The sequence below is a fragment of the Exophiala viscosa genome (assembly GCF_022695815.1).
Source record: "Exophiala viscosa unplaced genomic scaffold EDD37scaffold_1, whole genome shotgun sequence".
Classification (NCBI taxonomy): domain Eukaryota; kingdom Fungi; phylum Ascomycota; class Eurotiomycetes; order Chaetothyriales; family Herpotrichiellaceae; genus Exophiala; species Exophiala viscosa.
In genome coordinates this window covers 2,967,607-2,981,792 of record NW_026944353.1, presented here as the reverse complement: position 1 = coordinate 2,981,792, position 14,186 = coordinate 2,967,607, and the positions used below count along the sequence as shown (strand labels likewise).

Below are 14,186 nucleotides of genomic sequence, written 5' to 3'. Positions count from 1 at the left end.
CAGCATTTATGGCTACGATTGTTTTTCAAACCCAACTCACCTTCTCGACTGCGTAAAAGTGGTGGAGTCTGCTTGGTTGGGAAAATGTTGATTTTGTTATGACACATGGCCGGTTCTGACTGTCTCCCTCTTGCATGCTAGCATGCCTGATGGATTGACTCGTGGCCTTGAGTTTACTTGCTTTTATATCCAACTGTGGTCATGGCGTCCTCTCCGGGACAAGTTGCGATGACCCAGCCACAGTCTTTTTCATAGAACTCGTTGCGAGCATGAAAATGACTTGCACACCTCCATCCTCATATGAGTGTTTTGGAGAAAATTGAACACAGATCAATCCCTTGTAATCTTTCTTCCTGCTTCTAGTGATAACCATCGGCCTGCGTTTTGTGCATTATCGCGTACCAGATATCTGTAGGCACCTCGTAATTTATTGGTTACAACAGCTTTGCGTTCGAGAGCGAGTACTCTTTCTCGAGGTGGTTTTGGTTGTCTCAGTTCTCAGACCCATGAGGCTCACATGACAGTGCATACGCACTAATCCTTTTCGGAGAAAAGTCCTTCGCTAGAAGGGTCTGAGCTCCAATACGTATAATTAGGCTATCTTCGCGTCCGCGTCAAGCAAAATAATATTGGTTTTCATCGTATTTTCTAGTTCTTCTATATTATCTTAATATCGTGTACGATACCCTCCTAAGTTAGTTAACGCTTCGCCAAATGAAAACTTTGGACGGAATAGATTCCCGAATCCCACATGCGACAGAGCTGCTATCTTCGCCTTCATCATCACATGCTTTTTATGCTTGATCATGTTTATGGCGGACCCGCCGATTCCCAACAGAATATCGCGCTTTATGTAGAGTGCTTATCTACGACCTATCCTAAAACTGAAGATAAACCTTAGATCCAGATCTTGGGACGTTCTCATCAAACCTAGGACTCAGATCCTTGGAAAGTAATGACGTTCTGCTTACAGATCTGCCAACCCGGTATAGTGAGCCAAATAATTACTGCACCATGATCGGAACATCGACTTTCGACTATATATGGGTCAGGTCATGGGTTTTCATACTGCATTCGATTGCACCGATCTGCGTTACCTATTGCGTTTCGACGCTGTGCATGCCGACTACCTACAGACTTTCAATCTTCGTCGAATATTGGGCCTTGGCAGAGACCATCTTCTGTCTCGTTTTCTATCTCTATCAAAGACATAAACTCCAGCGTCCAGCCCTACATCCTCCTGCCCCGTCGAAAGAGGAGCGACAGAAACTCTTCCGACTCTGTCATGAGAGTACGCAGGACCCCGTCCGATACTTGTCGGGCTGGTTCTTCCACGCGCCTCTGACCGCCGTGAAGCGCGAGAACGTCAAAGAGTTCTTTCGATGGGCATTTTTTAACACGGACCTGAACGATCCCTCCTACGACGATGAAGTGGAAGGATATGTGAAGAGCATCGAACATGGCACCGGATTGAATTTCGAGCACGGACGTGCCGATGTCAAGTGTCTACGGTTGACCTTGGACAAAGTCGATGCACTCCATCGAAGTCTAGTGTGGTACTCAGTAAGCTTCTCCTTCTGTTCTCGAATTGCTAGTGTTAACGTTCTTGTTGTGTATCTTCGTCGTCGACATCCTCACGCATGCCTACATGCGCCTCCACCACTTCCGCCACTACCGTGCTTCAATCACCCACTTTTTCGACGTCTTCCCCCTGCGGCCGCAATCACTCCTGGAAATCCACCGTTCTCCAGCCCAAAATCTGACATACTGGTATCGCGCTCATACTTCTCGGGCGGAGTTACCGATTCTGTTCCTCCATGGTATCGGAGTTGGCCTGTACCCTTACATGGAATTCCTGAAAGAATTGAATCAAGGACGCCGGGCCGAGGATGGCATCATCGGGATCCTTGCAGTTGAGATGCTGTCCATCTCGTCTCGAATCACGTCACCTTTGCCACGGAAGCGAGAAATGTGTCGACAGCTTCGGACCATTTTACAGCACCATGGGTTTGAGCGGTACATATTGGTGTCACACTCGTATGTCTGTCCATTACTATCGAAGATCCATTACTAACGTCACCCGAAGATATGGCTCAGTAATCTCCACACATCTTTTGAAGACGCCCGAACTAGCAAGCATGGTCGCCTCGGTTATTCTCGTCGACCCTGTCTCCATCCTACTTCATCAACCGGATGTTGCCTATAACTTTGTAAGACAGTTCCTCATACATATCTTGCAAGAATGAACCGCGTGGCTGACACTGAGACCAGATTGTACGCAGACCCAAGCTCGCCAACGAATGGCTTTTATGGTACTTTGGCTCTAAGGATATGGGAGTAGCGCACACACTCTCCCGCACATTCTTCTGGTCTGAGAACATCTTGTGGAAGAACGACCTTCGGAACCATCACGCCACTGTCTTCCTGGCCGGCAAAGACTCGATCATCAACGCCCCTCTCGTTTATGAATATTTGCAAGCAACTGGTGGAGGCGAGGGTAATAAGACCAAACGTGTCAGCTTTCACAGCGATGACATTCCGGCAGACTATGATTCCGAAAAGGCCGTGCCAGAAAAAGACCATAGCGGCGATGACAGGCTGAACGTGGTGTGGTGCCCGAACCTCGATCATGGCCAGATATTTGATCTGCCGCCCTGGAGGAAACAGCTTGTGGAAGAGATTCTTGCGCACGCGAGAGGTGACTTGCCCGTGCCACACAAGGGACGTTAGACGTTTAGGTTAGGGTGTAACTGTAAGATGAGTTGACCTCAAGGCCGTCATGGGTTTTTATATCTTAAGCTGCTAAAACTTGTCTTGTCTGAGACCCTCGACTTCTTTGTCTATCGCATTTCATGCTGGATTCCTGGATCTACCTAACCCAACCATACCGTCACTTTGGTACCCGGTGCGCTTGACGGTGTGGTTCCCACTGCTATCCGACCACCCAATCGAGGCACTGATAGGAGTAATGGATATCCGACAGCAGGCGTCCCAGGCGGTGTGCCATCTCTCGACGACGCGAGTTTCAATGTGTGTGCTGGGTCTTGGGCAGACTAGGACATTGTGTACCTGGACACATTGCTAGTGGGAGCCAGAAACTTACCTGTCTATGCGTCATCAATGGACGCAAGCCGGGGAGATACAGAACGTCTGAGTCTGGAGAACAAAAGTTATGAAGGTCCTCCAGAGCGGCCCACATCTCTCGTCTGTTGTAAAAGGATAGGTAGCTGCCATTTTCTTGGCCAGTCGTCCTCACTCGGAAAACAACTTATAGATACTCGGGGCCACTTCCGTCAATGAATGATCTTTAGCCAACTCTTTCCCTCAGGTCAGGAGTTTCCGGCCTCGGCGCTCCTGACCTTAAGTCTACACAGGCGAAGTGCAGATCACTGGAGGACACGACCCCATGTCTGAACACACCAACATCACGATTAGTTACTAGAGGTCTGGAGCGTGTTAGTAATGCAGATACATAGCGGAAAGATGAACGATGATTGTTCTTTTTGACATTGACTAGTCATCGTGTTTCACAACCTCGTACGAGTACCAATCCATGGTTATGCAGCTCACAAAATTCGAGGCTTCGAGCAATACTTCATGTGGAGAGAGTCAAGGTGAGGTTGATATATTCGCTTCCACCATGGTCGACCGGCCTCTTTGTATGGAACTTGCAGCTTGCTGTCAATAAGTGGCCCAGATTCCATGACTTGAAAAGGGACTGTGCGTGTCATGCCGAGAGGGTGACTGGCATGAAGAAGCGAAGTCGTCGTGCTGCAGCTTCTCAAAGTTGGGCAAGATATTGCGGATATAACGGGGAAAGGACGTGTCAACGAGTCTTTCTGTTCTTGTCGCCGGAGAAATGCCAAGTCTCGCAAGGGTTGCTCCTTAAGAGGCCTAGCCTCGTCTGCCTCACCTCTTTCGATGTCGACGGATTCCTAGTAACTCCGTATATCAGACATTGTGCTTGAACATGTATAAAATACTCTACTGATCATGCCTCGCATATCAAGTAGGTAAGGAAGTTTCCATTCGCCTCAATTTCCCTTTTAGACCCTTTCCGCTCCTATCAGCAAGACAAGGCAAAGCCATTGTTGTCGTGTTCATCATGTCTCAGTCCCCTCGTGTCGTCCTCATAACCGGCGCGAACAGTGGCGTGGGCCTCGCCGCGACCAAAGTCCTCATAACAGCTGCCGAAGAATTTCACGTCATCATGACTGGCCGGTCTCTCGAGAAAGTACTCGCCGCGAAAAACGAGATATCGTCATCAAATCCAGAAAGTGCATCTCGTCTGTCAACTATTCAGTTGGACGTCACCGATTCCTTGTCCGTCGAGGCCGCTGCCAAGCAAGTCCATGAGACATGGGGCCATCTCGATGCCTTGATCAACAATGCCGCCGTCGGCAACATTCAGTCGCCGGACGTTCGGGTGCGGTTCCAGACGTGCCTTGAGACCAACGTGACTGGCGCGGCGGCTGTCGCTGATGCGTTCCGACCTTTACTGCTCAAGGCTTCTGGCAAGCCGTATAGTATCTTTGTGTCCAGTGGTGCGGGGTCTGTAGGTGCTCTTCCTTTCTCTTTCTCCGCCTCTGTCCACCTATGGAGCGGGAAATCGTCTCCTTGCGGTCTGAAAAAGTCGATGCCAGATACACACTATCACTACCGTAAACTTAAAGGAAGTGCTAAGGGCATGGTCACAGCGCCGACTGACTTGTTATCGCAGTTCTCACGCACGTCGGCACGTCTTTTCGCGCCCAACACGCCGAATTTCCCGTCGCCCCCGAATCCGACTGCTTACCACGCGTCCAAGGCGGCGTTGAACATGGTGGCTCTATTCGAACATGCCGACTATGGGAATGAGATCAAGGTATTCGCTATGAGCCCAGGGTTCGTCGTGAGCAATTTGCGAGGCACGACCGAGGAGTTGCGGAGTGGATGGGGTCTGGCAGGAGCTCCGATAACAGCCGGGGAGACGTTGCTGGCCATCCTCAAGGGGGAAAGGGATGCGGATGTGGGTAGATTGATCCATAAAGATGGTGTGTATGATTGGTAGACCTTTGGTCCCATGAGAAGTTCTTCGAGACAGAAATCAAATTGGAACATCTATGCAATTTTTCGACTCATTATTAGCTATTACTATCCTAACTAGGTCTGCCTATGTGCTTGGCTTTTTCATGGTCATGCTTGGACAACGAATCCTCGAAGATTTGAAGTCATGCCAATGGATATCACCAATGACATACCAACAAAGTCCACCAACTGCTGAAGCTATTGAAGAAGAGCTGCGTCCCAACCAAGACCAACTCAATGCCATTTTGCACCGGAAAGCCACAAAGGACTAATAAGCCTTCTGCTTTCCTTAGGCAGATCCTTCTCCCTTGTTATCCAGTAGACACTTGTATTCGACGGGGTATCTCTTCGTAAGAACAAGACTTGCTGAGTTGGGGTATCTGGTACTTGAAAAACAAACAAACCAAAAAACAACGATGACCATCTCCATCTAGTAGTGGTGGGGTATCCTGAAAAGCAAGGCAAAACAAAACGAAAATGAGCGATGTCCGAGTTTGTCGTCAGTCCCAAAAAGATCTGAGATGAAAACCAAAATCAGACGTGAACCATGTCAGGCTACCTCAAACGCCGAGGCCAGAGGGACGAGAAGGGCTGCGAGGAGGTAGCGATGGAGTGCTGTAGTTGTTCTCATCCCACCACTTCTCAAACTCAACTGGACTTTGAGCGCGAGGCAGTCCCGCTGGATGAGACAGAGATGTGCGTGGAGTTTTGTCCCTGACCTCGGAGGCCCTTCAAGCCGTGGCTTGGACCTCTCGAGCAGCGGGGACCACAGGCTCGGGGTTGGTGATAGCAGGTTCTTCTGGGATGGCTTCGGTCTTGGTGTGGGTCTCCTCGGCTTCGGGGACAACGGCTGGGGTTTCCGAAGTCGCGGTCTCAGCAGTCGCAGCTGATTCGGTGGTAGTCTTCTCCTTTGATCCGTCCGATTTCACCGCCTTGCTAGCACGTCGTACAAGGTTGCCAATGAATTTGCCGGGGGCAGGGGATTTCTCCCGCTTGGACCCCTCAACACCATCCTTGGTTTCGCTGGCATCGGTTCGCTTCTTGTTGAAGAAGAAGGAGCTGCGGCGCTCCTCGTTACGAGCAGGTCGCTCTTCCTTGACAGCAGGAGTCTCAACAGCAGCGGTCTCGGTTGGGGCACCAACAACAGCAGGTTCGGTTGCTTCTGTGCTGGCGGCGGCAACAGGGTCTTTGGCAATGGCTTCGGTGCCCTTGTCCTCTGAAGTCGTCTCCTTGGGAGCTTCCTTGGCCTCCTCCTTGTGCTCTTTCTTTCCTTCCAACTTAGCCTCTGTCTTCTTGATGAAGCCCAAGAAGCCGCCCTTCTTCTCGGTCTTGGGGGCACTCGTAGGCTCGGTTGTAGCAGGTGTGGTGGTTGCCTCTGCGATAGGCTCCGCAGCAGTAGGAGTCTCAACGGTATCAACAGGTGCGGTGACTGCGGCAGTGTCGATGGGCTTGTTCTCGATTGGCTCCTCGAGCTTTGGCGCTGTCTCGGAGACAGGTGGCAGGTTGAGGGCTGCGCTGGCTTCCTCTTCCGACTTCTCCGCAGTTGGGCTAGTGACACGCTTGTAGAAGCTTCCAAAGACAGAGCCACGCTTGTTCTTCTTCTCAGTAGCTGGAGTAATTGGCTCCTTGTCGGTCTTGCTGTCAGTAGGGCTAGCAACAGTGGGAACACCAGCGACGCCAGCAGCCTCAGTGGCCTCAATGGCCTTGCTGGGCTCCTCGGTAGTCTGGTCAGCTTCGGCCTTCTTCTCCTCCTTCACCTCTTTCTTGTGCTCGGCCTTCTCTTCCTTCTTGGCATCATGTTCTTCCTTCTTGCCAATCAGACCGCCGAAGATGCTGCCACGCTTGCGAGATTGAGAACGATCCTTGTTCTCCTTCTTGACCTCCTCTTTCTTGACTTCGTCAGCGCTAGTGGCAGAGGTGCTTGCAGTTTCAGGTACCGCAGCCGCAGAGGCGGCAGTGCTAGCATCGAGAGATTTCTTGGGTTCCTTTGACTTGGAACGGGTGGTCGCGGGGACGGTGGTAGCAACAACGGCAGGTTTAGCTAGAGCGGCATTAGTCGCCGATCATTGGCGGGTCCAGAATCGGTGACGAAAGATGAAAACTTACCGTAGTCGTCGATGTTTTTCTTGTAGCTTTCACGTTCTCTAACATCTTCCTTCAGTACCTTGGCTTCTTCAATACCCTTTTCAATCGCAACAACCCAGCTGTCACGTTCTCTGGGCCCAACAGCCTCGAAGCGGTGTTGGTGGGTGCCGGCCTTGAAAGAGAAATTGCTGAAACCTTCCTTGGTGACGTTTGAGGCATCAGCCTGAACAATGTCAGATTATGGCAGTCCACAAAGAAGTTCGACATACGTACCAGGTTGATGATGCCAGCAGGGGTCGCCTTATCCTCAGCACGCTTGGAGAAGAACAACAAGCCCTTTCCGGTCTCACGTGCCCAGGCCGCAGAATAGTGCTTCGCGTCGTCCTTCTCAGATCGCAGGAAAGTAGAAAGGGATTCGGCCGTCAATGGTTCCTCGGAGAACCAGAAGTAGTGCTTTGAGTAGAAGAATCTCCTGTAAGTCATTAATCAGCTATTGTGTCCCCAAAGTCAGTAAGGGGTGCAATGGACATACTTCAACAGAGTTGGCTCCTTGTATCCCAGGATTCCTTCTGAAATAGGAACAGCCGAGACGGCCACTTCATCCTTCTTCAAGTCATCCTTGGCGGGGACTGCAGGCTCCTCAGTAGTCGCGGGGGCAGTCTCTGTGGTTGGTTCAACAAGGGGAGCAACAGCAGTTTCCTCGACTGGTGCAGCTGGTGCCTCAGGCTGTTCAGGTACAGTCTTGGTATGCTCCACAGCAGGCGTCTCCTCGACAGGCTTTGGTGCTTCGACAGACATCTTGATCAACGCTGACTGAGGCTATGTGGTATTGGGAACGAAGGTTGGTGAAGGGAGGGAGTATCGAGAGATGGCAAGAAAGAGATATTACAATGTAAGTATGTCTGAATGCCGTCAGGACCAGACGCAAGGGATGTTTACAATGGCAACCACGGTCTGTGTAACGTGGAGGTCAAGGGAATGGATTGAAGAGCAATTAAGATTGAGGAGGTGAGAAAAAGAGCAGGTAGCAAGAAGATAGATGGATGCTCTTGGAAATTAGAAGATGTTTGAGCAAGGAGAGAAAGGATTGGATGTGGGAGGGATTTCGCGAGATTATACCAGAAAAAGGGCGTGATGAGACAAGACTTTCTCGCCTGGCCGCCGCCTCCTGGTGAGTGTGTCGTGGGTTTTTTTGTTTTGACCTGCCAGCCTGGGGCTCCGTTGTCCAGTCAAGATGATGGCGGTTGGAAGCCTAGGGAGATTTGGAGGCTTGCCAAAATGGCGCGCTAGGCCTCAAGTTCTAGCAATTGTCCAGTTAAAAGAAAGACTCTCACGTACACTAAAGACGGTCCACAGCTTTAACTAAAACTGGACCTCAAACATTTCAAGAACGGGCCCAATCCGATTTTAAAGAACTCCACCGCCAAAGAATTCCCTAGCCTTGGCTTCAGGATCGTCTATAGACTCTAGGGCAATGGAATGCAAATGGCAGGTCGCTTGCTTACAAGACTAACTCACTCGGTGCAATATGTTAGTCACCTAACTTCGAGTCAAGTGTCCTTGAGGAACCTTGACACATGGAGGTATGTCTCTGCCCGTCTTGTCTTCCTTGGGTGTCAGGGTGGTACGTATGGTGCAAATTTGCCTTGCACCCATACAACTATCGTTTCTCTTATCGTGGACACTGGTCTTATGACCATGTCTTGGCCAATCTTGATATGGTGATACGGTCAGACTGATGCTATGTTATGCATAGTATACGTGACAGGTATCTCTCCTTCTAGAAAGGATCCGCTAGTCATGCCTCAGCACCAGGTCATCAATCGTTTTCGAGAGCGATCGCCAATGCGATGCAATTGAAGTCGAGGGCTAGGAAAGTCAGTGGTCGACTTCCTCCATTGATCAGATGTTCTTAATGCACGACTTGCAGGACTGACTGCATCCCCTAGGTTTCGGATATCATCAGACCACGAAAAGATATCGCAAAGGGTTGGTGGTCATGCGACCATTCAAAAATCGCTCTGCAGAATGACGTGCTCCTACATTCCTTGCCACCAGTCGCAAGCCGGCCACTGCTTCGTGAAGGATAGTATCCCGAAGATGTAGTCAAGCAAGCGCAACAAGAAGCATGTGCTAGCTGAGCATATTTAGCCAGGGCCGTAAGCCCATTAGGTTGGGATGTAGTTAGCATACTTCACAGTAGCGCATAGACGGAGCATTCTGCTGCGTCTTCCATGTCGGTCACCTTCTCTTGTCACTTACCGCCATTCCAGTGTTGCAAGCTCGAAAGTACCATGTAGGATGATCGGGGTTGTGCAGGGGAGTGGTATATATGGTCGTAGGTGATGCAGAACAGGGCCATCACTTGCCTATCATTCCCAAGGCCCATTGTGTTGACGGAACATTTTTTCATGCACAGCGGTATCCCACTCACACTCCACCTTTGCATGCGCCGTCGATCCTCAAAAGGTCGAAAATTTCCTCTCTTCAGATTTCGCTCGACTCAATATCACCTGATGTTCAATATACAACAATCTTGAGCTCTTGCGAGGAGTGCTCCGTACAGAATGTTGGATCGTCCATGGCCAACACGACCTGGACAATTTATTCCCGCGACAATGTAGATGTGCAAGGACATTGAAATTCCTGGCTTCCAAAATTGCTCAAAAGATAGGACTCCGCTCATTTCAAGGGTCAAATCATCAAGCTGAGACTGTGGGACGGATGGCTTGCAGAAAAGCTCGGACCCTCCTTGGGGCCCTCTCACTTACAGGAATCAGGCATGGTGTCATACCAAGGTGGCCCTGCACTTGTCGCCCTGAGATTGCAGAGATCGATGCTGCAGTACTTCCGTGAAAATCGCTCCGTGATCGCGCTGCACTTGACAAGAAACACATGACTCTACAACGATCGCAGTGAGCCTCCAAGTTTCTGAGTTGGGAGCAAAACTCGATGGAGAAGAAAGGAAAGTTCCATGTAGAAAGAAAAAGTTTTTTGGGCCTGACGGAGAATTACTTACCTTATGGCGAAGATCCGCCTGACACCTGCCACCAAGGCTAAGGAAGCAAGGGAACTCCCGCCCGCCAGACATGTGATAAGAATACGGAGTACTCCGACTCGTATGATCGAGGGCGGACAATAATAATAACAAGTGGCATGCTTTTATCTAACTGACCAAAACATACATTTTTGAGCCTCGTAGCCAGGACTCTATGCTTACACACCTGGGTAATCCTTTTCCAAACCATCATCGGAGCTGCATTGAATAGAGCCAGCCGTATCAGCCCGCCGTCGTCAAGATATACGACGTGATGGCGTCCATCCTCTCTTTCGTCAATTTAAGACTGATAACAAGCAATTCTTGAGCAACATCCGGATCGTGCGTCTGCATCTCGTGCCACCTGTTGTCATCAAGTAACCACGTCACACAGTCTTTCTCCGCCACCGTTGTTGCTGTTCGTGGCGTATGCGAGAAAAATGGCAGTTCCCCGCATGGCCGACCTGCCACGATCAACTCGGAATATTTGCCCTGCGGCAGGTCATAGTCCGCACGCAAGATGCCTTCCTCAAGCAGATAGAAGCCGTTGGGGTCGTCGCCAACCCGGAACAGAACGGATCCTTGGGGGAACGTGACTCTTTCGAAATAGTGAGTTGCCCGGTACCAAAAATCTTCGTTCTTATCAGAACAATCCGCAAACACTTGAAGTAGAAGAGGGAGCGGCTGCTTGAAGGAATGCCACTTGGTGACGCTCGATGTGTCTTCATCAAGTGTGCTCTGTGCCACCTGGTGAAGCAGATTGCGGCGCGGAGAGCTGCCCATGAACTCAGCCTTGTACGACTGTGGCATTTCTTGACTTCCTCGATTGCGAGGTACATCCAGGTGAGGCGCCGCCACGCGTTTCGCCCGTCGATGTTCCTGTTGCCTGTATAATGCGGTCAACAACTTGTTCTCGCAATGCTCGAGGGCGTCATTGAGATCCGCGAAAATCTGTACTTCCGAGTCCTCGGCGAACAGTCCAACGTTACGCAAAGCTTGCCCAATTTCGTCATCGACATTCATGCCGCTGATCACCAGTCCTACTTTGCGCTTTTGCAGTAATCGGTTGATTCTTGTGAAAGCCTCGGCAGCCGAGAAGTCGATGCCGTTGATATGAGCCATGTCCAGTACCAGAAATCTCAGAGGCCTGTCCGCGAAGGCGTCTTCTTCCAAGAGCGCCCGTATCCGATTCTCGACGCCAACAATCGTACCGAAAAACAGGAACCCGGCCAATTTGATGAGGAAGATCTGGTGGCCCGTCTCTTTCAGGAAGTTCAGCTGTACCGGAGGTCTTCTGACCAGTGACTTGGCAATGTCTCCAGAATAAGTCACCCTGATGGCCGTCCTGCGTGAGGTCTGCACAACAAAGCTCACCGCAGCGAGGACAATGCCAACCAAGATGCCAATGACGAAATCCCAGACACCCATAGTGACGACAATGATGACAATCGTGGCATACTCAAGTCTGTGCACTTTACCCCAGGTTCCAACAAGGGCCTCTTCGAGAAGCTCGATTCCGAGAAGGAAGATCAAAGCGCCCACCACCATGATAGGAATGAATCCTATAATAGTAGGTCCGGCTAACAAAATGCCAAAGGTCGCTGCTGCGAGTAGTAGACCCGCGAGGCGATCATCACCGCCGCTATCCATAAATAGTAAGCTGTTTGTATAGACCAGGTAATTCTGAACACTTCCGAAAAGCCCACTCAGGCAATTCGAAACACCGTGCGCAACGAGCTCGCGGTCAACGTTCAGATTGTCCTCGCCTGTGGAAATGCCCAGCGCAGGGACGTTGATGGGAACATGCAGCACTCCGAAAAATGTCAAAGCGAACATGGCCGGAATAGTGTCTGCCAATGCGCCCCAATGAACCGCCTTGAAGTCGTATAGCGTATAGAAGTGGTACCAAGGATTTCCAGCCGGTGGTGGATCGAAAACCCAGCCCTTCGAATGAAGCGTGTCCATTTGGATCCCCAAAGCAAACTTGAAAAAGTAGAAGATGGCACCCACGGATATAAAATAGCCACCGACCAAGAGATTTGATTTCACATGGCGTTGTATGATGATGAGAGTGACTGCGAGCAAAAGTGGGACGATCCAGAGTGCAATGGTGTCTCCTCGAAAGAGCTGCTTGAGCGTGTGGAAGTTATATTCGAGGTTCCCAGGAAGTCGAGCTGAGACTTCGACACCAGTGGCAACAAGAAACCAGCCGACACCTCCAATACATCCAATGAGAATATGCCGCGGAAAGAAGCCAATCAAAGATCCCAATTTGCACGCTCCCATGAGGAAAAAGACGACACCGGTAAGTAAAGCACTGATTGAGAAGGACAGTATGGTCGTGGCTAAGACGGCCTTACTGTTCTCCTCTCCGACCTTGTTCAGAATGGTGAAAGCCATCTTGTGAAAGAACGGCACCACTTCGATCATTTCTGACCCAATGCCACCCCGAAAGACTGACCCGCCAGATGAGTAGACCAGCTGAGCCATGATAGTGCTGACATAGAACATGGCAATGCCATCGGAACCTAGATTGTCGAAGACGGCATTGCCGAGGGGGAACAGAATCATGCCATAGGAAAGGGCGTCCAAGATATTTAGGAGCAGGCCTAGAAAGACAGCGGGGAAAAGACTGACGGGGTGTATAACAACCTCCTTGTAGATCGTGCGTCGGTCCCAGGTCTTGGGGTGAGAAAGAGTATAGAGGCATGACTGGACCTTCTTAGTTGATGCCCGCCACTTTGAAGAGGAGCTATTGTTGTCTGACACTTGCCCTTCGACGTCGCCTAACTGGCCATACTGAACAGAAGTTTTGCGGTCACCCAGGAGAGCCGACCTTTCGTCTGGCACAGATTGCTCCGCCACGTCAGAAGACGTCGGAGTTTCATAAGTGCTTCTATGGTGTCCATTATGGCTTGTATTCAGGTTCTGGCCCTCCTCTTGTTCGGAATAGCTCTGTATCATCATGGCCAGCTCGGACTGTACGGGCTCGTCAGCAGGCTCGTGGTCCTGGCTTTCCGGTGATACGGGCTCGGATACCTCTAGGATCGGATCGGGTAGGCCGTCGTCGGAAGAGGAAGAGGGGCTCCGCGGCTCGCTGTCTAGGTGGGAGGCATTGTCAGACACAGCCAACGAAGCGAGATCCGCCGTTTGATCCCGTAGTTCTGCGGATGAAGAGTATTGGGCAGGATCTAGTTGACCGTGGAAGGACCGGCGGAAGAAGGACCTGGCTGGCGTCCTGGCGGCCGCTTGACTAGATGTAGAACTTGCTCGAGTCCTGCGTGAAGTGTGAGGACGGTCTCCGACAGCGAGTGTGTTACTGTCATCTGTGCTGCGGTCACCTTGAGATCTTCTGGAAGGAGAGGCAGGTAGGCCAGCTGGACGGGCTTTTGAGGCGTTAGAGGTATGGCGAGCATGTTGCTTGCCCGGGACACTGGTCGACATTTGGGCGTTTTATGAGATAGCCATCGCCCCGCAGATAGATAAACACAAACTCGCGTCTTTTACTGGTGAGTGACGAACACTGAAAAGCCTTGAAGGTTCCTATTCGTGCCAGACCATGAGTATGCTTTGGTTGCGCCAGAGGTGCAGGACATGAGCAAGATGCAAGTGGAGAGACCTCAGGACAGAACAGGAACGAGTCTTGCGACGTTTGAAACAATTCCTCTTCTTTCTCGATATTGCCAGTTATCTATGTGTCTTCCACGTAGCTCCAGTCGTATCCACATTCGTGTCGAGGGTCGTCGTGTGTTGGGAGGAAGTCATGGTACCATTTTGATGCGGAGGAAATTTTTGCCTGCAGGTGAGTGGAATGATGCGGATTCGCGGATCGAGATGTCGGCACTCGTTTTAGGGTCACCAACCAGTGACAAAAAGACGTTGCACGTTGTAAAAAATCTGTTGCTGCTGGTGATCAAGGCATAATGCAGCAGAATAGTGCAGCAGTGGCCATGGTCGTGCCACTAAAGATAACAAACGACTGGGGGAGAGTTTACGC

At 50.7% G+C, this 14,186-nt stretch overlaps 4 protein-coding genes across 4 annotated transcripts; 2 read left to right on the top strand and 2 right to left on the bottom strand.

Annotated features, from left to right (window-relative positions):
• Positions 1-645: 645 nt before the first annotated feature.
• Positions 646-2,294, top strand: EDD37DRAFT_617256 (uncharacterized protein). Its single transcript, XM_062815716.1, has 3 exons — positions 646-1,563; positions 1,613-2,210; positions 2,272-2,294. Exons 1-2 carry the CDS (start codon positions 1,015-1,017, stop codon positions 2,072-2,074), a joined length of 1,011 nt encoding a protein of 336 aa, XP_062675409.1. The 5' UTR covers positions 646-1,014; the 3' UTR covers positions 2,075-2,210; positions 2,272-2,294.
• A 1,811-nt stretch (positions 2,295-4,105) lies between these two features.
• On the top strand, positions 4,106-5,339 carry EDD37DRAFT_604405 (short chain dehydrogenase/reductase; the record flags this gene model as incomplete). The annotated part of the gene is made up of 2 exons (XM_062814740.1): positions 4,106-5,033; positions 5,128-5,339. 2 exons carry the CDS (start codon positions 4,106-4,108, stop codon positions 5,337-5,339), a joined length of 1,140 nt encoding a protein of 379 aa, XP_062675408.1.
• A 459-nt stretch (positions 5,340-5,798) lies between these two features.
• EDD37DRAFT_604404 (pleckstrin domain-containing protein) lies at positions 5,799-7,950 on the bottom strand (the record flags this gene model as incomplete). The annotated part of the gene is made up of 4 exons (XM_062814739.1): positions 5,799-7,108; positions 7,174-7,375; positions 7,426-7,624; positions 7,685-7,950. The coding sequence occupies 4 exons, from the start codon at positions 7,948-7,950 to the stop codon at positions 5,799-5,801; spliced, it is 1,977 nt and encodes a 658-aa protein (XP_062675407.1).
• Positions 7,951-10,287: 2,337 nt separating this feature from the next.
• EDD37DRAFT_56677 (sulfate transporter family-domain-containing protein) lies at positions 10,288-14,044 on the bottom strand. The gene has a single exon (XM_062814110.1). The coding sequence runs from the start codon at positions 13,631-13,633 to the stop codon at positions 10,433-10,435; it is 3,201 nt and encodes a 1,066-aa protein (XP_062675406.1). The 5' UTR covers positions 13,634-14,044; the 3' UTR covers positions 10,288-10,432.
• Positions 14,045-14,186: the final 142 nt, after the last annotated feature.

Excerpts from the sequence above, each read along its gene's own strand:
- EDD37DRAFT_617256 (XM_062815716.1), top strand. The coding sequence starts at position 1,015 with ATGATCGGAACATCGACTTTCGACTATATATGGGTCAGGTCATGGGTT. Across the intron at positions 1,564-1,612 it reads GAAGTCTAGTGTGGTACTCA|TGTATCTTCGTCGTCGACAT; the intron begins GTAAGCTTCTCC and ends ACGTTCTTGTTG.
- EDD37DRAFT_56677 (XM_062814110.1), bottom strand. The coding sequence starts at position 13,633 with ATGTCGACCAGTGTCCCGGGCAAGCAACATGCTCGCCATACCTCTAAC.